We start from the raw sequence: 26,565 nt of genomic DNA, 5'->3' as shown, positions 1-26,565 counted from the left end.
AAAGTCAAGTGTTCAAGGGAAGGGTGAGGGTGGCCTGAGAAAGGAGATGACTGCAGTTGAGCCATAAAGAAAGATGGGATTCTCACAGATGGAGAGGTAAAGAAAGAACATTCTAGAAGGAGGAAACAGAGCACAAAGACGGGAGAGCGAGGGGCTGTGGGGCCACGTGCACGGGCAGCGCACGTGGGGAGACGGGTATGAGGTGAGGCCTGGAGCGTCTGACCAGGCCTATCTCGTGGGGGCTTTGACTGCCTCGCCAAGGAGAAGACTTTATTCTTTAGGCAACTGGAGGCTAAGGTATCCAAGGAGGAAAGGGGCTTATTCTGTCCTTCATTTTTGGAAGGCAATGCTCACGGTGGTGCAGAGGGAAGAATGGTAAAGGTAGAGTTGACGCAGGGAACACGCTGGAAGGCTACAGCTGTTGTCACAGCCCGGGAGGGACACTGTGGCCCCTGAACCAGGGTGGTGGAGGTGGGCCTGGAGAGGAGCGTGAAGGTGCGAGATACGACGGGGCGGATTCAACGGGATTTGCTGCGGTCACGTGCGGGGTCAAGTCTAGTCCCGGTCTCACCTGCTAGTCTGCCAGGGTTTCTAAGTGACAGTCATCAACATACCTGCAATGCCCGAGTGAGCCGAGAAGGCCCTGTGGAACACGTCAAAGCCAGCCTGCCCCATGGGCGTGGGGGCCAGGCAGTCCTCGAAGGAAGGCACCACACTGCACGAGCTGCTGGGCAGCACGGCTCTCTGGGGGTCCGGGTACTGTGGGGGGCAGAAGGTCTGGAGCTGCCCATAAAATCCTGAAATACAAACATGGCAGTGATCTACCGCAGAAGGCCAGTTCCAAACACCACCCCGGCACAGCCAGACCCTTGCTCAGCCTGGCTTCATGCGACAAAATGCCTTTAACTCTTAAGCCCACCTGTAAAATCTTGTAAGCGAGCCTCCGAAATGCACTATTTCCGCAGAAGCTCTTCTACCTTCAGGGGCCAACAAAGCTTGCTGGCTTCTGACATTTTTACCTCCTGCTCCAGGACTGGAAGCTGAATGAAGGGCTCCTTACCTTCCCCAGACGCTCTACAGAGTCCTGGAGACCGCGAACCTGACCTTCAGAGAACGTGCCTACCCAGGCCCTCCCACCGCATTTGGGTACATTGTCATCACCTCCTTTACCTTACATTCTGTTCTGCTTTTCACATTTGGTAAAGCCTGAAGCATGCTCTTAACAAGGCCCACTTACAAAGAAAAAAAGCAAAATCGATCTGTCCACCCATCTGTCCTTCTAACGGATACGTTCAAACTCCTTTATAACTTTTTCACTATGTTGAATAGGTATGGGGTACCCATAGGACGGAATGTGCTAGAATATATTACTGTTGTCGATCTTTGCAGTTAATGGGAAAACTGGAAGTGAAGACACAATGTAATGAAGAAATAGGACGAAAGCTTTCTTAATATTTGAACGTAATCGTCGACATTCTGCTGATCTTGTTTCACTGATGTCTTTCAATTTTTCTTTTCTCGCGTAATGGAGTTTTCCTTGGGGCGTCTGTGGTCCTTTCCCATGATCCTCTACACCTTCCAAGATATCTTACCTTTTCTGCCTTCCTTCTTGCCTCGTGATACACTTAAGTCAATGGATTGTTTTCCCGGAGCATAAGTAGCTTTTAAAAATCTAATAATGAAATCTTCATTTGATGCTTTATTGAAGGGAAGGTTGTAGTTCTTTGTGTCTGTTCCCTCACCTGCAAACTGTGTCGGTTTCACTGGCTATAGTGAAGACTAAGGGATAGGAAGACCATATATAGCATTTTAAGGTGCTTTAGAAACATCGGCTATTCTTTTTTTTTTTTTTTTTAATTTTTTTTTCAACGTTTATTTATTTTTGGGACAGAGAGAGACAGAGCATGAACGGGGGAGGGGCAGAGAGAGAGGGAGACACAGAATCGGAAACAGGCTCCAGGCTCTGAGCCATCAGCCCAGAGCCCGACGCGGGGCTCGAGCTCACGGACTGCGAGATCGTGACCTGGCTGAAGTCGGACGCTTAACCGACTGCGCCACCCAGGCGCCCCGGCTATTCTTAACATCACTACTGTGTTTCGGGTAGGAAAAAAACACGAGAGACTCATAGAGAAAGTGACCCAGGGCTCATATGAAATGATGGAGAACTCGGGACTAATTCAGTGGGCTTTGGGTCCCCAGTCCTGTGTGCCTTTCTCCACTAGAACTCCCCCTTCTCACTGATCAATAGGTAGGGGAGGTGTTACTGGGTTCTTTCCAGCTCTCTTTAAGCACAACCAGGGCACATGGCCACATCCAGTCTACTACACTCTTAACCCTTCTCACTTCTGTTTCGTACTCTCAAGGTGCCTGTGTAAATGCTCCCATCACCTTCAGCCAGGAGGCCTGTTCTGTGGTTGCTGGGGAACGTCACCAAAGAAAAGTGTGCCTAACTGCTCAAAAAGACACAGGCTGGCCCTCCAGGAGCTTATGATCCAAGACGGAGGGACCAATGCAGATTTAGGCATGGAGCACACTCACAGTAGAAAATGAAATAATAACCCTTTACAAGCAGACAGTAGTATATTTTGTATAGGATCCAGAGAAAAATGCACATAAGGTTTTGGGGGAAGGTTAAATGCATACATAACAGAAGAGATTGGGAAAATACCCAGGGAAATATCATGTTCAGGCAAGAGAAGAAAGAATGGGAAACCACTGGTCTTTCTCTGTTTGACCCCCAAAGGCTTCCGTCTGATCTTGACAGACACATGGGCAAAGGACCCAACCAGACTACTCAAAGATTCCTATAACTGATCGACCAATATGGACGAACTCAATCCTCTAGCCAACAAAGAAATAAAATCAAGACAATATTCTACCTATCACATTAGCGAAGATTTCTAGAAATCATTCTCGGTGCTGGTGTGAGAATGACAATCGCTTCTGTCCAGCGCTGTGGACACCGGGAAAGTACAAGCCTCTTGGAAAACCACCGGACAACCTGGGTGTAGATCCCTAGAAGTGTTCACATACATACACCTGGACTTGAGAATTTTACTTCTGAGTACGTATTCTAAAACTCTTTTCCAAAGCACAGAAGGGGGCGTCTGGGTGGCTCAGTCCTTAAGTGTCTGTCACTTGACTGTGTTCAGGTCACGATCTCACAGTTTGTGGGTTCGAGCCCCATGTCCACTGTATGCTGACGGTGTGGAGCCTGCTTAGGATTTTCTCTCTCTCTCCCTGCCCCCCCCCTCCACTCCCATTTGCTCTCGCACTCTCTCTCTCTCTCAAATAAATAAACTTAAAAAAAAAAAAAAAGAAACAAAGAACAGAGGAAATTCTGCACAGAGACAGTCATTGCAGTGCTAGGTGTCAGAACAGAAGACCCAAGAGCCAAACGGGCTGCCATAAGGGGATGATTAAGCAAAGAGTGATATGCTTATACGACGGAAACATTAAGTAGGCATTAAAACAATATTTACAGGGGGTTTTTAGTAACATGGAAAGACCATTATATAAGGTTCAGAAGAAAACAAAAGCAAGATATGAAGCGGAATATGGAGACTAGGTGCAGTCACGTGGGAGCCTATGCAGAGCACAGACATCAAAGCAACATTTCTATAGTTGTCGTTGGGCTGGTTTTTTCGGGCTTTATATTTTTCTTTTCTTTTCTTTTTTTTAAGTATAATTTATTGTCCAGTTAGCTAACATGCGGTATATACAGTGTGGGCTTTATATTTTTCTGAACTTTAATAGCGGTGAAGGGCAAGTATGCCGGAACTAGACTTCCTGGGTTCAAGTCCCTGTGTAACCACTTACCAACTATGTAGTCTTAGTGAATTACTTAGCCTCCCGCTGTCTGTTTTCTGATCTGTAAAGTGGGGTTAAAAGTAGTACCTACACCTCACTGAGTTATGATGAACATGAGAGAAGTTAATATTTACATATTATAGAATATAATTCGATAATTACGTAATTAATATTTGTATATTTTAGTTTACATAGTATATGATGCGTTTGTTAAATAAGTAAAATTAAAAAGTGAAATTTTATAACAACCGAGTTCTCAAAAAAAAAACCACAACCTAATTATTAAAAGAAAGAAAATTTTCGGAAAGGCAACAAGTTAAGTCCTTCAACAATAACCAAACGGAAAGAGCAGCAGGCATGTGGCACACACCCACTTCCCTGGTAAAATCCTCTGGAACATCCTTGGCCCTGTGGGGACCTGAGCTGCGCACATCTTGCCCATGTTGGTTCCCACGTCTTGCACTGACACACGTCCTGATTTCCTCGCTCACCCCTGGCACAAGCTCAAAACAGCAACATGTCTGAGTGATCTGAAGGAAACTCGAACGAGCAGCTTCATGGTTTGGGAGGTTCCTTGGACTGATCTTGACTTTGGCTATCTGGTGGCCAGTCATCTATATTAGGATGAAAACAGGGCTGTGGACCACACTGTTGGTTTATTAGAGTGTAATGTCTCCCCACTGAGAAGAATAGACACTATCTGCTATTTATATCACTAGGCTGGCTCTGCCCACATTTGTCACCCATAAATTCCCTGACAGCGTTCCTCAGTGTACTGTTACCCTTCCAAGAGGAGAAGACATTTCTCACTAAGCTCCCTCAACTCCCCAGATAGGGACATTAATCATTCAGGTATGTCAGGAACAGTGATGCAGACCTTCACTGACCTTTCGTGAAAACCAGTTCTCTCTCTTCCCTATCTTCTCTCATGCTTCTAAGAGAGCAGAAATGTTACCTGGCTTCAGCCTACCTCTGAGTATTGTGATGTGCAAGTGTAAAAGGTACGTCGTGTGGTGAAACACACCCGGTGAGGTTAACTCGTAAACCCAACATCCTGGGCTCCATCCCCCAGGCTCCCCCGTCGGCCTGGATCAGAGTGAGAAGGCGGAGTGGACTGTAATTCCTGCCTGTGGCTGTCTTGGCTGACACAAGAACAGCGGGAACCAGAAAATGGCCCCACAAGCATGTCTGATCACTCTCACAGCCAACCCGGGGGAAGAAAATCCTCTTTATTAAATCCGTCCCTCCAAGAAGCCAGTCACTAGAGATGCCAAATCCACTGGTGTGGATGGCTGTGGTCAGTCAAATCAAAGAGCTTTAACATATCCTCTTTCCAGGGCTGTTTTCACAAAATGAACGAAATTTTAAAAAATTCCATTAGGGTCTTGCCACACACACGAACCCTAAGGAAGCCTAACTCGTTTTCTGATGAATGGCTCCTGTATTCCAGCTGTTGGACTTCGTGTAGTGAATTTGGATGGAATGCTACCTCTCAGAGCAAAAGCAAAATGAGGCAAGATGTTAACACATTTCATGGGCCTAAGACAAGAGTGATGGCAAGGTCAGCCAATCTGTCAGTCAGTCAATCAGTCAATGACTATCAGCGGGCGCTGGCCAAGGTGCTATGGGAGAGACCAAAGAAACAGAAGATAATACCTCGCCCTTGAGGATTGATAATGCCCTCAGAGCGAGAGCGCACACACAGTTATAACAGCGTAGGAACAGACACGTACATTCGGGTTGGCAATAAATGTTAGCTGTCACCTTTAGTTATAAAATCGCCTCTCCCCCGTTTTACAAGTTACTTTGCTTCTAAAAATGGAGGAGGTGGCAGGCAGGGAGGAATCTGCAGATAAACTGGATCTACCCAACTTGCAGCTCCTGAAGGTCAAGGAGAATCATTCCTCCTCTTGTCAACTTTGGGGAAGTGTTTTCCCTTTTAAAAACACACCTGGGGGCGCCTGGCTGTCTCAGTTAGTTAAGTGTTCGGCTTCAGTTCCGGTCATGATCTCCTGGTTTGTGAATTCGAGCCCTGCTTCAGACTCTCTGCTGTGAGCGTAGAGCCCATTTCAGATCCTCTGTCCTCCACTCTCTCTGCCTCTCCTCCACTCACTCTCTCTCTTTCAAAAGTAAACATTAAAAAAATAAAAATATACCTTTTTTTCTAATTATAATTTGTATCTCTAAATTCTGAAATCAGTATTACTCTATGTTAACTAACTAGAATTTAAATAAAAACTTGAAACAAACAAAAATTATTTGAAATTAATTTTACCAACTAGAAAATGTAGAACAGTATAAACAAAGAAAGGAAAAACTTTATTTCCACATTCAGATATGGCCAGATATATATATATATACACAAAGCTGGCACGTTATATATATTGCTTTGTTTTCTTTTCTCTCCTAATATTCTCTATGGGCTACACGCATCACTAAACTTCTTTTCGTTTTTAATGTTTCTTTCTTTATTTAGAGAGCACGAGCGGGGGAGGAGCAGAGAAAACGAAAGACAGAATTCCAAACAGGCTCCACACTGTCAGTGCTGAGCCCAACTCGGGGCTCGAACCCACAAACCGTGAGATCCTGACCTGAGCTGAAATCAAGAGTCGGACGCTCAACAGACTGAGCCACCCAGGCGCCCCTCACTAAACTTCATTCTTAAAAAAACTACCTCTTCGGTTTGTCACATGGGGGTCACTGAGGACTTTGTGACGACAGGTTTGATCAGGAGTTCACAGTCACTGTTGCTGCTAAGGAACAAATCAGCCCCATGAAGCTGGGTGTCGGTTTCCTTCCCAAAGTGGAAGGGGTGGGGCGGGTGGGAGGAGCCAGAAGCGAGAGGAATTGCATGACTACATGTGATCACAGAAGGGTGTTCTCCAGGGCCGTCTTTGTTCGATGACGGAAACGATCTCTTTCTACCTGTATCTCGTTGTCCAGCTAACTGAGAGCTTGAGATGGGCTAGTGCTACAGAAGAACCGGCCCTTTACTTTTATTTAATTTTAATTAGTTGAAATTTAAACAGCCATCTGCCCTTCCCAGGGTTAGCCCATTTTGTTTCAGAAAGGTTTCCAGTGATGGGGCGCCTGGGTGGCTCCGTCAGTTAAGTGTCGACTCTTGATTTCAGAGCGGGTCATGATCTCACGGGTTTGGGACTTCGAGCCCCACATCGGGCTCTGCGCTGACAGTATGGAGCCTGCTTGGGATGCTCTCTCTCCCTCTGTCTGTGCCCCTCCTCTGTTCGTGTTCTTGCTCTCTCTACCTCTCTCAAAATAAATAGACTTTAAAATAAAAGAAAAGAAAAAAAAAAAGAAAAAAGCAATGTTTCTGGTTAAATTCCTGAAGGAAAACCACATGGCCCACCACCCAGGGTTTAAATAAAAGCCAGACAAGGCTTCTTAGACTCATGGCCTTCAAGATAGGAAATATATTAGACTCTTTATTGCATTTATCTTTTCCTTGAAGATTTACCACTCCAATCTTTGTGGAGGAAACCAATATATAAATAAGTAAGTGAACGACGGTCAGCCAACTTGCAGCCCTCAAGAGGGCGGATGAGCACTGTTCGAAGCTAAACCTCCAGGGCATTTCAGCTCTCCTGAAGGTGCAAGCCACATTCCCCTTCGGAAGTAGAAGGAAGAGGAAACATGTCGCCCACTTTCTTTCGTGCAGACTGTGGACATAGCTGGCCGTGCCCACTGGGAGCGGCAACAGGCACTGGCCGGTCCCCAACATCCCACCTGCATGATGGTGGAGTAAAGCTTGACGCAGAGGCTCTACCCAACCGTTCAGCCCCATGGAAGGGGAGGGAAACCATCAGCCTACACCTCGTCAAGCCTCTGTGTCGGGAGCTGTGTACCCAGTGGGTTCGTTTATGTGGCAGATGGCTTTGCAAAGCCCAATTCTTGTTTTCCTCGAAGGTGAGGGTGGGAAGCACCACCAAACTCTGGGCACCAGGGAAAATGCTGGGTGGGCGGTGTTCAGAGTCAAGACCGACCCCTCCCTGTGGCAAGCTGTGCCCTGACCATGATGACAGCTTAGAGGGGCAGGCAGCCCATAGGGGCAGTCCCCCACGGGCAACAGCAAGGTCCCTGAGAACTACTTCTCCAACCAGGTGTGGCCTGAGCAGGCTCAGAAGCATCCTTTGTGAGGCCCCTTGGAAATAATGCCGACGGCCATCCCCTCTGTGTGACCTGAGGACATCGTTTCAGGGGTCAGGCCAAGCACTGCTGTGGCCAGCCACGGCCAGGCTTCTGGGGCCGGCTGTGTCTTGACCTTCCAGAACGAACACGGATTACTGTGTGTGTCTGCCCCTGTCGCGGTATTTCTGTAAAGGGGTTCACGGTATCTAGTTGATAAGGTAAGAGCAAAAAATCAAGAGGACTGGAAGAGAGGACCCATGTCACACAGTTATCGGCACTCCGCAAAAGCCACTTTTTCCTTTTCTTCCGCCAACACAAGCATTTCCAGTTTTCTGCTTTTATTTCACTCAACAACTATTCACTAAGCACCTGAGTGCTGGATACACGATGCTGGCTAAAACACCCTACGTGCCGTCTTGGAGATTATGTTTTAGGGAGAAAGAAAGAGAAACATATAAATGAGAAACCAACCAATATAGTTTCAGACTATGTATGACGACAATAAAAAGGGCATTTTCTTTAAGGGATGTATACTCTTTTCTCTAGTATGCATGCAGGGTGAGAAGCAGAAAAGGCAGCAGAGGAGACAGAAGTTTGGATGCTCTCACAACTTTCAACAGAGTTTTGAACAGCTGTGCCCTCCGTCTGGCCCTGGCTCGTGATGGCAGGTCCCACGAGGAGCCCATCCCGCGGCTCTGCTGGGGACCAGCCCCGGGGACTCTTTCTCCTCCAGTGGCTCTGACTGATTCGTGCCTGGGAGGAGGGTAGGGGGGTATCGGAGGCACAGGCAGGGCTGGTGGCATCTCAGCCCTTTGGTGGCACAGTTTGTTTGGTAGCCAAGTGGAAGGAAAGCTATGTATTTATGAGCTTTATGGCTCTAATTATTTTTCCGCAGAGACTATAATTTTGTGGGTTACTTTAGGAAATGTGGAGGGTTTTTTTTTTTTCTTCTGTCTCGGTTCTAGAATTGCTGCATGATCAGGGGCATGGATGAAACCTAGGCCATGAAAGAGACAGCCCAAACCAGCAGGGACAGGGACAAACAGAGAAGACATGTGACCCTACTCCCTTCGGCTCCCCTAACTGATTTCTCTTTCTCCAACTCTCTTAGGGCTCTTCGTGCATTTCCTTCTACTCTCTCAGGACCCTGGAGCTGCCCCCTTTGAATACCTTCTATGACCCATAACACAAGCCAACCAGAAGAAGAGGGGGAAGCCTCTGCTAATGCCCCTGGAAGGCGACAAGCACGTGATCTTTGGCATCTCGGTTCGTTAGCCTGACTTTATTTTATTGATTTTACTTATTTTTTGACATTTTTATTTATTTACTTTGAGAGAGGGAGAGGTAGCACAAGCAGGGGAGGGGTAGAGAGGGAGGGAGAGGGAGAGAGAATCCCAAGCAGGCTCCACACTGTCAGCACGGAGCCCAACGCGGGGCTCAAACCCACGAACTGTAGGATCGTGACCTGAGCTGAAATCAAGTCGGACACTCAACCGACTAAGCCCCACAGGAGCCCTATTAGTCTGATTTTATACGCTGCCACCTTACTGAAAGAAGGGCCCAGGGAATCACACGCTTATGACTCACAGGGCACCTTGGGAGAATACTTGTAGGATTCCTTGTCACGTAGACAGCTGATTCCTGTCTGGTAAGCAAGCAGGGGATTCGAACAAATGTTCCCACTGCAGAGACAAACAGACGGACGCAGAGGAGTTGTTGCGTTCCCTGCGTTTACAACCAGGACTTTGCTTATACGATGCCACGCAAAGGAGAGAAAAGTGGCAAATTCATGCAACCATTTTAATATTTCCCAACATCCAGGTATTTGGAATTATTCAAGGATCCAGCCTTCATCTTAAAAGCAAATGGACAGAAGTAACACGGCCACCATATTAGTTCCTACTAAGTTCAGAGCTTTCTCATTTACAGTTCCCTTGCTTTGCAGAACACTCTGGTTCTGCAGAACACTCTGGTTAGTGATACACCAACCAGTCAGGGAATTCTATCAGAAGGAAGGAGACGGACTGATATTTATTTGCTCCAAGTCAACCACCGCCCTATGGGCTTCGTATAGAAAATCTTCATCCTGTCAATAACTTTGGCGTTAACGGCATGGTCCCCAGGTTGAGCCAAAGAAGCAGAGAAGTTAAAATAACTTGCCAAAATCCTCAGAGCTACCAAGGTACAACACGAAGACTCAAACCCTGGTCTGTTTGTTGACACGGTTCATCCAGACTACCAGGACTTGAGCTCATGGGCCAAATGAGTTTAAACAGAATCTTGCCACGTTTGTGGACGTACCTTATTGCCAGATCAGAGGCAACTTATTCACACTGGACCAACATTTCATAACATACACTTTCAATAGGGAGAAAAGCATTGGATAAATTAATAAAAATCAATAAACATCACCTAACCACCAAAAAAACTCTAAAAACCCTCAAAAGTAAAAACAGAAACAGTTTAGAAATTTCTTCTGGCCAATTTTCTGATTTAGTCACTTTTTTATTTCTATCCATTGCAAGGACAACTTGGATCTGGGTTTGAATCCTGGATGGCCCGTTAACCAGCTGTGTTCATTTATCCAGTTTGGATACCTTATTTTCCTGCTTGGGCCTCATTTTCTTTTAAAATAATACCTACTTTATGGGGTTGTGGAAAGCATTATATACGAGAGTGCGTATAAAAGCATCTATCGCCTTCCCTGGGGTGCAGAAGGCCCTTCGTAAACAGGAGCAATTATTATTACCATGAAATAAGATCAGAAGTATTTCTAGGTTCTGTAGAATGCACAAACAATTCTTCAGCAGTTTTTCTCTCCTAACCCTTAAGTATAAAATGACACTGCTCTTCAAAGCAGAATCTCCACAATTTGGTTGTCACTTTTGGGCTCCTGGTCGTGGCCATCAATGCCACTCAGGTCTTCATGTAGCTAGAACTCTGCTAAGTCTCCTCCCTGGACGCAGTGGAGAAAATGACTCTTCATTTTAATACAGAGTCTATAAATGGGGAAGCTTTAGGAGCGGCTCACAGACTGTGTGAGGAAGACAGATTTTTCTTCGGGCTGAGAACTGAACCAGCTTGCAAAGCACTTGAGCTATTTACGACTGACATTTAAGCAGCTACTGTACCAGGAAAGAGGAAAATAATGGAAATAATAACCCTTAAAATTCCCATTGGACACATTCCTGTTGTAGGAACCCTGGGGCCGTGGCTCAAATATTGACCACCGGAGCAAATGCCTGGTCCCCTTGCCCTGGGTCAGGTGGGGTGCAGAGCTGAGAGCTTCTACTTAGAGAAGTCCAACTGGATCCAAGAAGGGGCGCCATTGTCACCTGCACCCTCTGCGGCCGGCCGACATGCCACAGTGAGACACGCTCGGAACATTCTGAGCGCTTTCCTGTGCTCGCACCCCGCAAAGCAACCCAAGGTGTTTGACGTTCTTGCCCACGGAGTCGGGTTCGGGGCCAGGGTGGGGAAAGAGGGAGAGGGTCTGCTGGAGATGTCCACAAAGGGCCAAACAAGGGGCTAGGAGTGGGCCGAGCCTGTTGCTGACCGGGGCACCAGGGAAATGGGACACGGCAGGGTGGGAGGGAGGGAACGCTCCGGTTCAGAGACGCCATCCATTTTCATTTAAAATATCCTCAACCCACCCAAAACCCTAACGCATGGTGGCCTCTGGCTTCCAAATTCTCAAAGTGATAAGCTGCCAAAGTAAACTAATTGCAATGTGTCTCTGTAATTGCCATGTGTGGGTAGCTACAGCGATAGTAAAATGGTTCAGTGAATTCTGACGGTGATAATGAAACATTTGGAGATGACATAAAGTGAAGGCTCTCAAAACCAAAAGACCCAGAGAGTCCAAAATGGATTTGAAAGCCTGGCTTTGTGGCCTGGAGGAAACCATAACCCCTCTGAGCCTATAAGTCCCTGCTTCTAAAAGGGGGGTAACAGTCCTCATGTGGCAGCATCATCATTCCCACAGAAGGAAGGGGAAGAAGCAGCGGGAACAAATGGATGGGGTACAGGGCCCAGGTGCCCATGAGTTGCCGCTCACACCCAACACCTGCCTGTGACTCAAAAAGCCCGGATCCGTGTGAGGCCCCGGAACGGAGGGTTCAGGATCCGGACGCTGTGTCTGGTGGTCACGTGACGTGAACACCTTGGCCACTGCTTAGGGTCAAGGAGAATGAGCTGGGAATTTCTGTATGAGTGGGGGCCGCCCTCTTGCTGGTGTATGTCCCCCAGCTGAGGGGCTGTAAGGATCACACGAAACGGTAAGCGTGACAGTATTTGGCAAACAGTAAAACCCACTGAGAATCCTAGCCCCTCTTGTCCCAACAGCCTGGTGCCACTTACCCTCCTACATTCTCTGAGTACAAAGGTGTATCTGTCCTGGTCGAGGAGAGCTCTGCCCCCACAACGCTCACAAGCCACTGACTCGGGGGTACTCAGGCCGAAAGCAGAACAAGGAAAGGATGGCAAAGAATGAAGATTTAATCCCCTGTGCCTTTGTCTATCCAAGCCAGCTCTGTTGTAAGAAAGGTCTGGCAGAGAAGAGGATTCCAGACACAGGTAAAGTGCTGCAGCCCCCGCTGGGGTCCGTGCGAGCCACCCTGGCTCTTGGCACGTTTGGGATTGTGCTACGCTTACAGGACTTCCCCGGGAAGTAGAGGAAGAAGAAAGCTGGAGAGTATTGACTTTCTCCGCCACTGGCCAATTGCTTCCTCTGGATGACCTCTGACTGGGGAAGCACGGCAAGGGAGCACTGATCCTACGGTTGGGGTCTAGGCCAGTGACTCTTAAAGTGGGTACCATGGCATCAGCTCTAGCTCAGCTCCGGGCAGACCTAGTGAATCAGCACGCCTGGGTGAACCACCTGGAAATCTTCATGTCTAACAAGGTATCTCTTACACTAAAGACTAAGAGGTACTAAGAACACCTTTAGATGATTTTTAACCTTCTGAAAGTTTTCCAAATGAAACACACCAACAGGAAAACCCAGAACAGCTCGGATTTCATTTGCAATGGAGGAAGAGAGGACTTCTGACGGGCATCTCCTTTCCTGGGCTGGTCCCCTGCGCTTTCTGCTGGACTCTGAGAACTCTTGGGGATAAAGTCACGATGACTGCCCTTAAGTGACTTTGGATTATAGGCTCAGCAGATATGGATCAAAATGGCCTCCCTCTCCACCCCCGGGCCCTTTTTGCATATTTAAGTTCTTGGTCAAGGTGAAATCATGGGACCTCATCTGAGTGACTCAGAAGTCTTGGTCTTACTGTGGGCTTCATACTTATCTTGTGACACAAACTTCTGTTGTCTGGCTGTAATCAGATTTCCACAATATATCCAGTCCACTGACTAGGTGACTTCTTGCTTGTTTGAACCCACGTCCGTGATTACACAATTTCCGAGCACTCTCATCTAAGAGTGGGCCCCATCTTGTGCCAGTGGTTTGAGTATTTCTCCTGCTGAGCCTCTGCCTCACAGTGAAGTTCCTGTTCTATACTACTAGGCCTCCCCCAAATCTATTCTCTTGAATGTTGAGATGACATCTGAGCTTGAAGTCAATCAGTAAAGAAATATATATAAGTGGGTTTGAGATAGCAGAGGGGACACTACCTTTATGAAACCTTAAGAACGTCACTGGATTCCAGGATCTGTGTCCCCCCTTCCACCTGACTGCCAGGAAACTTGCCTTTTTATCTTGTTAGACCTTGTGGTCACTGACTACTAATCCGGACCACGAAATTTATGACCTGCTGTCTCCACTCCACTCCTTTGGCTAGAAAGAGTTCCTCCCACCACCACCTGGGGGTCCATGCTCTGATGGGTATGTATAATCCACAGGGTCCTTCCTTTCCTGCTCAATCGCATTCCACTGCACACTGAAGTCCTGAATTTTGAGTATTAAGCATCTAAAAATGTGCCAAGAGCTACAGGGAATAAATAGATGGCATGATTGCTTGCCTACACATAGACCATAAGGAATATTCTCTGAGTTCAAAGGTTTTGCTTGCCAAACATCACCCCTTGGATATAAGCTCAGGACAGGCAGGAGTTGTGTCTGTTCCCTCTACCTAGATAGCTTTAGCACCCCAAAGAGGATCCAGCACATAACAGGAGCAGAGTATCTGAGAATGAGTCAATGACACCCACACTGGAGCCTCCTGTGCAAATACCAATGGTGAGAGGGAGCATAACGAAGCTCAAAGATTCTGATCGTCTACACAATAGCCCATCAGTGTGACCTCCTGTTCTAACATGGATTTCCTTTTTTTTTTTTAATGGAGGAAGAAACAAAGATGATGAAGGTTTGATTGGCCTGGTGCAGGTGCCCTGAGAGCTGTGCTTCTCCAGGCCACCTTTTTGTGTCAGCTGCCTGAGAGGCCACTGAACATGCGGAAGTGAAAGACTGGGCAGAAGAATTAGGTAACTTGACCCATCCATAGAATGCCCTGCTCTCTTTTAGGAAACCATCCCAAAGTCAAGGAACCTGATCCACTACTCTGAGTTCCATCTCTAAACAGGGGCAGAAGTGTATTTCCTACTCTCCTCACAAAGTTACAGTGAGAATTCAGGGATTCCTCCAACAAATATCTTACTGAGCACTTCCATTATAGTTACTGATATGACTTACTGATATAACTGATATAACATACAGTTACTGATAACACTTTTGTACCTAAGAGTAATTTATAAATTGCAATATAAATGCAGGCACTGTCCTTCACCTCACCGGTATGAATAAAAACACCACAGCAGCCCAGATCCACAGATGCCAAAGACCTTGGGTAAATGCTTGGCTCATTCAGATCTCCTGAATCATTGGCCATCGTGACAAGAAAATTTAACAACTCAAAAGAAGTTGTGCTTTGGGATGTGTGATAAGAGACTGGGTTTGGTGGAGGAATGCGGGAGGGAAAGGCTGGCTGTTACACTTAAATGATCCAGAAAAATGTCTGAATGTTTTTACTTCAATGGCCACATCTTCTAAGGTCTAGTTCTCCGAGACCTTGCTGGAGAATGAAATAGAGAGGTTAGTCAGAACATTTTGGAAATCTGGAAAGGGAAATTTTCTGTAATCAGAAAGGGTGCTCACAATTGTAAGTAAACCACCTAGAAGTCCTAAGGAAACTGGGTTGTTTTGCAACATGATCTGAGCCCAGATGATCTGAGGGAGCACAGATCAAGGCAGTTCTGGCGTTTCATTGTTATTTTGTTTTCTAAACACAGTGGCCTCATTACCAGTAACCCATATGTTCCTGATGTTGGCTCCCCCGACTTTATTTTAAGGAAACTCCACCCACAGCTATTCACATTCTTTCTTTAAACCATCAACTGCTTACCATGTTTACAAGGAAAATTCCAACTAAAAATACAAGAATTACAAGACACAGATTGCCATTAATATGTTCATCCCCGAAGAGTCCAACTAAGCAGCCTATAAAATAGAGTTATAAGAAAATATTTAACTTGAGTTTAAAGAGAGGCTAAACTTCATGAGTTGCAGATATAAGACAGAACATTCGCTTCTGGAAAAAAAATGTCATTAATTCCCCCAAAGAATGAAAAAGCCCTGTATCTGTAATAATGCTCCTCACTTTTCTATAAATGCTTTTAAGGTAACTGACAGGAACGTCACAATAGTCAATGAAATGGAAATTTTCTGGATGTTTTCCTTCTCTTCGATACATTTTTGGGTTCCAATTAAGAAAACAAACCGTCAGTGCCGGTGACATGGCCTGCCCAGCAGGGTGAAAGAGTGAGCAAAATGCTCAATAAATAATAGAAACACCCAAGTAGCAGTTATGGCCACTTCATCCCTCTTAGAATGAAAGCACCTTTCGAGCTCAATAAAAAAATGAAAAGCTGCTGAATCACAGTAGTAGCCAAAGGAAAAAGCAAAACAACTCGGTTGCACAAGCTGGTGAGAATTAAAATGCTTTGGTGATGTCTAGGGTGGGGAAACGGGGGCTGTGCGCTGTGGTGGCATCTAAACCGGCAAAGCCTCTGGCGAGGGATCTATGGCATCACCTATCCAACTTTACAGTGTGCACATCCACCAATCTGGCAACTTCTCTTCCAGAAATAATTCCTGGAGAAAGCGTGCAAAGAGATACTTTGTGTGTGTGTGTGTGTGTGTGTGAGAGCGTGTGTGAGAGTGTTCGTGTAAACACTCTTATGTGCATGAAGAGATTTAATACAGCATTGTGAATGAAAGCAAAAAAAAAAAAAAAAAAAGGCTGTCAGTAGGGGAATGATTAAAAAAATGACATGTTCCTGTAGGTACTGTATAGTTTTTTAAAAAAGGAGTTGCTCTGGGGCGCCTGGGTGGCTCAGTCGGTGAAGCGTCCGACTTCGGGTCAGGTCATGATCTCACGGTTCGTGGGTTCGAGCCCAGAGTCAGGCTCTGTGTTGACAGCTCGGAGCCTGGAGCCTGCTTCGGATTCTGAGTCTCCCTCTCTCTGCACCCCACCCCCCACATTCACGCTCTGTCTCTCAAAAATAAATAAACGTTAAAAAAATTTTTTCAAAAGGAGTTGCTCTACATACATATACCTAGAAAGCAGAAGCATGTATATTTTTAAGTTAAAAAAAAAAAAGTAAGTCATAAAATAAAATGCGGAATGTGAGCCCATTTTTATAACAGGGCATGCGTGTATTCACATGGATACGTGTAAGTATATTTAAGTACACACACACACACATTTCATTTCTGTAAACATTTAAAAAGTCATTGTCTTCACAGACATTATCTCTCATCAGTGCTGGAGGCAACTTAAACTCTTTATAAGCTTAAGTACCCTAAGCACCTTAAAAAAAAAAAAAAAGGAACAGGTAAATTTTTCCTTTTCTAATTTAAAATAGTCGGTGAGAATTTTTAAAGTGTGTTTTAAGGACTGTGCTAAGAGACCAAAAACCCTGGTTTGTTGAGTTAGTAATCAGTCTCCCAAGTGACCTGGGGTACACGTGCTGGAGAGGCAAACGCTCCCCCCACCCCCGCCCCCGTGAGGACAGAGAGCGAGCACTCCCTTCCCTATACCCACAGTAGACGCATATCCACTGACCGAGAGCACAGACTGTCATCAGACGGTCCTGGGTGTAGTTTCCAGCTCCACCATTTCGAGAGTAAGAAATCTAGGGCAAGTTACATAATGTTTCAGTGACTCAGATCCCTCAACTATAAAATGGGGTTAAACAATCCCTTTCTTCCTTCCTTCCTCCTTTCTTTATGAGAGAGAGAGAGAGAGAGAGAGAGAGAGAGAGAGAGAGAATCTTAAGCAGGCTCTACAGTCAGCACAGAGCCCGACACGGGGCTTGATCTCACAACTACAAGTTTATGACCAGAGCCAAAATCAAGAGTCAGCTGCTCAACCGACTGAGCCACCCAGGGCCCCAACGTACACCCACCCTCACGAACCATAGTCCCTGAACTGCCAATAGAGGCTGAGCCCTGGGAGAACCGTCATTAACCCTCCCACACTTAAAACTTCACACAGACAGAATTCCCAAGCCACTAAAAACTTCCATAGCACTGTATGCACGGGCACCATCCCGAAGGAGAGTGAGTGTGGGACTGGGGTGAGACTGTTCCTCAAACCGGCTCTGATATTCCCTAGGTATGTGACCCAGAGCAAGGTGCTTTATCTCGCAGCCTTGCGTGGGAGGGGAGGGTGTGTTGGCGTTTTTACTAACGTTATTCTGAGGGTTAAACAACACAAGTGGAGGTATCCGGAGCACCCAGCATCTGGAACACAGCAGAAAAAGCACAACAACCAACAACAGTTCTAATCAACTGGGCATCTACTGTGGGCGAGGCATTTGTCTCTCACTCTTACACCAACTCTGAAAGAGAGGTATTGCTACCTCCCTATTAAGAGCCAGGAAACGGAGATTCGGGGCATCACGTGACTTGTCCTTAGGGTCCCCCTGCAGATCCGCCTGACTCTGAAGTTCTTTTCATCTCCTTTTTTTTTTTTTTTTTTTTTTTTACCCCCCTACAGTTCATTATTTGTCTCCCTGTATCATTTGGGCGAGTCACAATGTCCTCTTCTGGTGATCCCTTCTGAGATAATATGACCGATTTCAGGGTATGTAAGCTAGTGGCTATGAATACTTTTGAGAACTGAAAACAACGCTTTGGCAGCCTGGGGAAACAAGGGACTTTTACCTACGGGAAAGCCTCGAAACACCTCTTCCACTGGCTGCCCCGGCTTCCCCTGCTCACAGGGCGGCCCCTGCCTCCCTCTTCACTGCCGGACACTCAATCCCAGGTGCACCAAGACTCATGGGAAGGAACACTTCCTATACTAAGCGAACCTTAACGTGTCAGGGAATCACTGGACCATCCCCTTTCCTCCAGGGAGAGGTCCCAGGAAGTTGGGTGAGCCCCGGATATGTAAAGAGAGGGGCAGAAAACAGGAACAAGTACTCAAAGAAGGGCCCCAAAAACTTGACTCCTAATCACGGTTTTGCCAAGGGCTGGCTCTACCAAACGGTTGAAGGAGCCATAGGCAAAAGTCCTTTTCCTTCTCCTCCCCCTCCATCCTTTTGCTCCTTCTTATTGATTCCATAGGCTTTTATTGACCATTTACTGTGGGCAAAACATTGCATGAGAATACAGTTCCTGTCCCGAGCACACTTAGTTTAGTGATGGCTAGTTGACTCAGTCATTTTTTTTTTTAATGTTTATTTTTGAGAGAGAGAGAGACAGAGTGTGAGCAGGGGAGGGGCAGAGAGAGAAGAAGGCACAGAATTCGAAGCAGGCTCCAGGCTCTGAGCTGTTAGCACAGAGCCCCACACAGGGCTCGAGCCCATGAACCTCAAGATCATGACCTGAGTCGAAGTTGGACTCTTAACCGACTGAGCCACCCAGGCACCCCTGTTGACTCAGTCATCTTAACTATTCTTATGGGTATGTGGATTTAATCTGTGTGTGTGTGTATGTGTGTGTGCGTGTGTGTAGATACTTAGCTACAGATACAGACTACTCACAGTTCATTTCCATAACCAACCATTCAAACAGCTCTTCTGATGAAGAGCCCCTCCCACAAAGCCCAACATGCTTTGTGCCAACTACATCCCATACACGCACCTAAATTTAACTTTTGTTTCACAGAATTAGCACAACTGTCAGAATTCATCAAGTACTAGTTATGGAAAACTGCTCTTGGGGCAATTCTGTAGTAATTAAGTGTATAAGAGTAATTAAGAATTTCTCCGGATCTAATACTCCATCCCTAGGACTATATGAACATTAATAACCTCATGGCTGATACCAAAAATGAGTCCTGATCGGGGCTGCTGATGGTACCATCGGAAAGACGTCACCAGCTCACGCTCCTTCAGCTTCCTCGGTGAAGATCTGATTTACAATCAATCTTATTGGTTTTCCAGAGATTTCAAGGGGAAGCGGTGACACACGCTTAAATTCTAAGCAATACGATTTCTAGGCTTGCGATGTATTATTTCACAACTGCACGAACGCAGATGTGACTAAATTTCCTGTGGGATGGGGTATGTTTATTGTCTCTACCCTCTGCCTTCAAAAACACTAACCTTTAAACAGTTCACATTAACCCCCGGCAATGAGATCAGCCACGGTGGTAACCCATAGGACTCTTCTGGAAAGTGCCATTGCATAATCGCTGTAAGTAAACAGGGGAGTGTAGAGGAAGAAGGTAAACGTCCTCATTCCATTTAAATATCAATGCTCTGAGGGTTCTTCAGCTTGGAAGATGGTTGGGCCATTTTGGTAGGACAAGCCATTTACAAACGTGTTTTGTTCCGGGAGGCCTGTTGGTGGCTGGAAACCTTTTGTTTCCTGGTGTAGTCAATTTCAATGGGGCTGTCAGCCTTACCACGCCACACGGGGGAGGGAGAATGCCACCAGCGTCTGGGAGCTGACCGGCCAGCTCCTACAGGGCCAGCAGGCAGGGCGGTTCTAAATCACGAGAGAGAACCACAGGAGCCAGGACGGACAGAGAAGGCTCCCGCTCCCCGCCAGTGCCCTGCTATCAGCCTGCTAGGGCTGGGAGGCAGCTCTGTGGTGTTTTCCCAATGAAATCTAATGACTGGGTCACGTGTGATGGAAATCTGTGCGTTGGCAACTGGCAATTCCAGAGGTGAAAACAAGAGCAAACCGTGGAAAACACAGAGACCTAAGCGACTGGGAGGCAGAATCCCCAGAAAGCCTCTACTCTGGATTTCTCAGAGGCGATCTGTGTGAAGGAATCTGTGAGACAGTTCTATCTCACAGATCGGAAAACCGGCCCGGGGAATGTTTGGCAGGCCCTGCAGCGTGGCTACCTGATAAAGATCATTAACAGAACCGCAATTTTATTAAGCCTGGCATAGCACCGAAATAGCCTTCCTCCCAGAGATCCTTGCATGTGAGGGTAGCCACGTGACGAACTGCGGGGGGGTGGGGGGTGGTGGTGCTTGTCCTTCACTGCTCTCTTGCCCTCTGCCTGACACTGGGACAAGACAGAGAACGTCACACCGATGCTGTCACCAGGCAGATGGAAGCCACAGATGCCAAAGCCGGAAGCTGGCAGGGGCGGGCACATCGTGGGCTCCGTGGGCCACCCCCGCACCAAGCAGTGTCTACAACCCGGCGTCATGCAAACCCATACACTGGGGGTGCTGCTCTAACACAAGAAGCAAACTCAGAAAAGTCTCGTGCTCTGTGCCCCGTGGGTTACAAAGAACAGGCTCTTTGGGAAAACTTGGGATTGGGACAGGCCACTCAAACTCGACGAAAGCTTCCAACTACAGCACTAACAACATAATCAAGAGGGAACTGGAGCAGCCAGTTCCGGATGGCAGGAGGCTCCTTGGTGGTTCCAAAATGCACAACAGTGGCAACTGGAAACGTGGGCTGGCAGGAACTGAGACGACAGGTGCTAGAACCGGCTGGGCCAGTAGCCAGGGGCCGCGTGAGGCCAGGTGCGCTCCTCTCTGGGGAAGGAGCCCTGAAGGTCGTGCTCATTTCCAGTTGTATTAAGATTGGGCTAAAGGGGCTCCCGCCTCTGCGGCAGCTGGGCTGAAGGCTTTTCATCCTCTTCTTTTGCTACTCCAGCTCGTCTTGCCTAGAAAAGACTGCGGGCGGACAAACAAAATTCCGCGCTATTCTGACATCATTCCTCTACTTTACCAGCCGCACCTGAGTGACCCAGACTGTTTCTTCAGGTCACTGTTATTTGGCTGCTCTATGGGGATGGTCTGATATAATCCCAGCAGTTTGCATGTAACATTTCTACCTCTCCAGTTCCGGTCCCCACACGATGTCCTGGCTTACTTTCCTAAAATGGCGGGATGGCTTCTCCACTCAGTGGTATTACACTTAGCACGGCCCCAATCCCTCCCTGAGGTCCTCTTGCTGGTTTCCAGCCTCCTCTCCCTCTCTCGACTCCAAGGCTTAACCTGTGCCTCCCAGCCGCAAACAAACTGCCTTTGGCTCTACTCTCTGACATGCCATGCTGTGGTCTGCGTTCCTGCCTGTGCACTTCACTTTCCCCTGCCCGGAAGGCCTCTGCCCACACAGCCTACCCAATGAGCTACTCATCTTCAAAAGCCTACTCTGGAGTCCCCTCTAGGAACGCTTCTCTGACACCCTCCTCTGAGTTAACCGGGTACTTCTTGATATTAGTAGTGGTGGTATTGCCTGTATCACTGCATCGATTAAATGACATTCATGTCATTTGCGGAATTGAATGTGCCCTCTCCTTGATGGGTCCAGAAGCAGGAGGGTTGTGAAAACCCTGTTCTAGGAATTCCCATGGCATTCTAACAGCCTAGAATGAATAGGGCATTGAAAAAGAAATTATCCATTAGCACCGTAACAAAATGTACAAATATCAACTCTCAGGCAACTAATCCAGGCAAAATTCTGAAGCTTGCCCGGGCAAGAGAATGGTCCCAAAGAGAAAGAAAAGACTGAGGAACAAGCTTACATGATTGGAAAGGGTTGTTCCTCTGTTTACATCTAAAATAAAAGACTAAAATGTACTTACAAGTTGCCTTGGAGATACCACCCAAACAGACGCCCGTAAATGCTATCAACACTCAAACATGAAAAGAAATGACACCTTATCCACCTTCCTCATGAAGGCATTATCAATGGACAGAATAGATGAAGAATCGACAAAACTGAGCTCTAGCCCTAGGTCATTCACCAGGCGAGGGAACTCGAAAAAGCAATACTATTCATCTTTTCAAAGTACGCCTTTTACAAAACACTCATTAATATCGTAATAATGTTGTATGGTGACAGATGGTAAGTACACTTATCATGGTGAGTGCAGTGTAACACACAGAATTGTCCAATCACTACATTGTACACCTGAAACTAATATAACATTGTATGTCAAGCATACTTTGATAGTAAGTAAATAAACAAAGACACACACACACACACACACACACATACCCCCCACAAGGTCGAAGCGCTGTATCAATTAATATGGCGGGAGTGAAACTCAGTGGGACCTCATTTTCATCCACATCTGTAGGACCAAAGGCCTTTGAATTCTAAGGCTCTCTGTAAGGCAACAGCATCTACATACAAATATATTTCCTCATGGAAAGATGCAGACACATATTTTGGTGTGCCTTTGATTTAGAAACACGTAGATGAAGAACGTGGCTTGGAAATGTGCACCTCTTGTAAAAGACATCCAAGGGCTTTGCCAAGAAGGCAGCAATGCCTAGACATTTGATATTCTTCTAGGTCTCAGTTCCCATCTCTAAAAATATACTGATGACATTTTCTCTGACCTCTACCTACCGCAGGGAGTACGGAAAGGATGGGGGGGGGGGACGGCACTCAATAAAGCCATGACCTTCTTGAAAGACAGGACACTCACTCATTGTGGCTGTTGTGTTAGCAACTGTGACACAGTGCTTGGGCTTTTAAAGACCTAGTTTTATTAGGGGATGAAGTTCCCCGTGACCAAGATGCTGTATGACGTCACCCAGCAAACTAATCCAACCGAAGCTGAAAGGCACGGCCAATAATTACAACTCATTTAGAAGGTCTCTGCACCTCCTCTTGCCCCCAGCACTGTATCACCCACTTGAAAAATATTAGATCAATTTTCTCCTCATCCTAAGGAGCAGTTGACGAGCAATGCTCGTGCCTAGCAAGTTCCAGAAAAACATTTTCAGACAAAATGCTTGGAGGATGAAGTAAGGCTGTGTCTGGATGCCTACTCCGTCATTCCCAGCAGTGGCCCAGTGGCTAAAGCATGGACACTCCCTTTGCAAGCCCATCACAGCGGGCCACTTGCCCATCTTCTTCGAGAGAGTTATGATTTCCCAGTTTGCACAACCGCAGCCTGACCTATTCCAGAAAGACTCACCATATGTATTTATCTTTAGGCTGCTGTTAGCAGTTTCTGATTGGCCATGGGAATTTTTAACAATTAAAGTCAAAGGTAAAAAAACAAAACAACTCAACAATTTCAAGTTGACGATGTATTCATGATTCCACTAAAGAAGAGGAATATGGAAGAAGAGCCTTTGGCCAAGAGGTAGGGCAAAATCACAAGGTAGATCTCATTTGCTGGGTCTTGCTTCATTTTGCATTTGTTGAATGCGAGAGTGTCAATCATCTATTCAGTAAATATTTACTAAATGCCTACTTTGCACCAAGAGCTACGCTTGCTCTAAGACTAGAAACATTATCCCTCTTCTCAACGAGTCCCATAAAGGCAAGGGAGGGAGGGGCACCTGGGTGGCTCAGTCGGTTAAGCGTCCGACTTCGGCTCAGGTCATGAACTCGTGGGAGCAAATTGAGGAATCAGCAAGAGACAGACGGAGGAGAATCCTAGTTTTCAGAAGGAGTTGAAACTCTTATTTAAATGGATAGTATCCCCTTTGCCCCCAGGAAGCAAAACGTTATGCATGGTCTGACTCTACATGACTTGGCATCTGAACTCTAGGGATGTTCACAGAAACAGGTGGCTGAGTCAGCAAAACTGGTGTAAAGAAAGAAATTAAGCCAAACTTAGTTCTCCACGTATGTTCCAAGTTACACAGCGGATCTGTACATTTTGTGAACACCATCATGATTTTTCTTGCTTTCCTTCTCTCCTCTTCTTTCTCTCTGCACTTCTCAAGTATCTATGCATCTTCACAACGTGCAGAGTAACTGTGCGGAGTTCTTTCCGAGAAAGAACGAGTCAGAAAATTCTGACCTGGGGACGAAGTAAAGGCAGGTTTTCCTCACAAAGTAGTAACGCACGAGGCAGAGACAGAGAGAGTAAGAGTGCCATCAGAGAGATGCAGGTGACGTGCAATCTGAGTCCAGAGTCAGGAGAGATGAAATCCAGCTAGGAAACCAGGGAGGGCTGCTGAGAGGAAGTGTCATTTCACCTGGGCCTTGAAGGATGGAGAGGCTCTGGGGATATGGGGCCTGTGGGAGGAGGGGCACGCCTGGGCAAAAGCATTCCTGTTCCCTTTTACGTGACTGTTTTTTGTTCAGGAAGCTGTCGTTAGGGCCTATCTGTGAGGTGTTGAATTCCCGGCCAATGAACAGATCACCATGTTGGGCTGACCACTTTGGGGTGTCGTAAGTTATATCAGCTTAGTGCCAACATCAGGAAAATACTATGAGAGTTCAGGATGATGAAGGGTGACATTCTATTTTATTTTACAAAAAGTTTTTGAAGTTTTTATGCATTTATTTTGAGTGGAGGAGGGGCAGAGAGCGAGAGGGAGGGAGAGAGAATCCCAAGCGGGCTCCACCATGTCAGCACAGAGCCTGACACTGGGCTTGATCCCACAAACCATGAGATCGTGACCTGAGCCAAAATCAAGAGTTGGACGCTCAACTGACTGAGCCGCTCAGGTGCCCCAAAGGGTGACATCTGAGAGGAAAGCCGTGAAAGCCAAAGCCTGGTGTGTGACAGAACCACAGAAACTCACCCCTGGTAACCAAGACATCTGTCTAAAAGCGACAGCACAACATCGCCGTTCAAGACTCAAGGCGGTGGCCGGCTCCCTACTTACCATGAACATGGATTCCATTTGGTTGAAAGGAAGCATTTGTTTCTGGCTGGTAAGACTTCAGGTGCGACGCGCCCGCTGGCTGCTGGGGGTGGGGGGGCTGCGTCCTCTGCATGACCGAAGAAGCAGCTGGAACCCTCCGGGGGCTGATGTGAGGGGACGGGGCAGAAGGTACAAACCTGGGAAAAGGATCGTAAGAGGAAGCGTGAGGGACATTGAAAAGCAGGAGCAGAGGCAAACTCTTCAAAGCTGAATTCTAATGTCCACAGTGGCTGGATGAGAGCGTGACAAAAAGCCCTCAAAAGAAATTGGTGAAGACTTTCCTCTCCCCTTTTCAACCACTGACTTCTCAATGGAAATACTGAAGGGATGAAACAGATCAACAAAGGGAAAATGCAGTCACAGTTTGGGTCTGTGAAGCCTCTCCAAAGGCATTTCAAATACTCTGGCTTTGGTGAAATGCAAAGCGCGTCTTCTGCCAGGCCCCCTTTTTTCCTGCTAATTTTTAAATTCGTTTGCATTTCAGGGGAAATTTGATCCTTATGTTCCTGATTCATTTACACTTAGCTCATAAACATTTTGTTCCACGAGGTAAGCCTCTCTAACCCTGTCCTCTCTCAACAATACATTTTCTTCTGCCAAGAATGCGTGAATTTGAGCCTCAAAGGTCGAGTGGGGGACCCAGAACCCAGGCTACCTGCGTGGGTTCCGCGTGCGGTAGAGAACACTGCCCAGGGCACAACGGGAACACGATGTGGGACATCTTTCACAGTCACGCGTGCTAGTCGGAATAGAACTGTCGGCAGCTTTCTGAGCAGGGACGTGCCGATGTTCAAACAAGGGGACACGGTCAACTAACCTGAGATCCAAGCCTGACAGCTTTCTGCCAGTCTTCTAAGTGTAAGGGGGCAAGTGGCAGGGTCTCACTCCCTGGGTTCCAAATGACAGTTCAGACCTGCCAGCGCTGAAGGGAAGGTGTACCCGCGAGTGCAGGGTTAAGGTTTACCGGCGTCCACGGACTGCCGTCACGAGTGGGGCGGCCCGGGGAACCCGTCGGTGTGGTGAAATGAAGCCGCAAAGTAACTGGGGAGCAAACTGTGTCAGCAGTGAATTGGCCAGTCCCCCCCAAAAGGCCCAGTAAGCTGAAAACTTCCAGTGGGTTGTTTCTGACACCGGGTGAAAAGACAGGCTTTGTGTTACGCCGACCCGTAGAGGTTGCCCACGGTGTTCACGTCTCAGTTCCCAAGGATGAGTCCCTTCACTTTGCTGGGCTCTTGTGTAGGGCCGTGGATGGTAGAAAGGGACACGGAACCGGTCAAATTTATAAAGTGACCTGCAATGCTGTGAATCAGGGCAGTTAACAGGGCCCAGCCTGGGCATTCGTGCTGCGGCAGTAATCAAGCGTGGGCCAAAATCCCCGAGGCGGCTGTGAGGGAAGGGGGTGCGGGAACCAGGGAGGGGGGTTGGCACTCGCCAACCTCTGGAGAAGAGAAGTCTCTGGACGAGGCCGAAACACGCTGGCTGGGTCAGATGCTTATTTTCACTTTGCTGAAGGAGACCGGTAACCGAGCGCCCCGGGGCCGGGGAAATACGTAT

At 47.1% G+C, this 26,565-nt stretch overlaps 1 protein-coding gene across 5 annotated transcripts in view; it reads right to left on the bottom strand.

Moving 5' to 3' along the window:
- The window catches only part of GLIS3 (GLIS family zinc finger 3), a 448,764-nt gene that overhangs the window by 4,497 nt on the left and 417,702 nt on the right, over window positions 1-26,565 (bottom strand). For all 5 annotated transcript variants that reach the window (XM_045468649.1, XM_045468646.1, XM_045468645.1 and 2 more), the window contains 2 exons: window positions 24,973-25,148; window positions 615-797 (listed from right to left, as the gene is read on the bottom strand). In XM_045468649.1, the coding sequence (XP_045324605.1) occupies window positions 615-797; window positions 24,973-25,148 (359 nt within the window). The remainder of the gene's footprint in view (window positions 1-614; window positions 798-24,972; window positions 25,149-26,565) is intronic.

Source organism: Leopardus geoffroyi, chromosome D4 (assembly GCF_018350155.1).
Source record: "Leopardus geoffroyi isolate Oge1 chromosome D4, O.geoffroyi_Oge1_pat1.0, whole genome shotgun sequence".
Classification (NCBI taxonomy): Eukaryota; Metazoa; Chordata; class Mammalia; order Carnivora; family Felidae; genus Leopardus; species Leopardus geoffroyi.
Note: the sequence above shows the minus strand (reverse complement) of the source record. Positions and strands in the feature narration are given on the sequence as shown.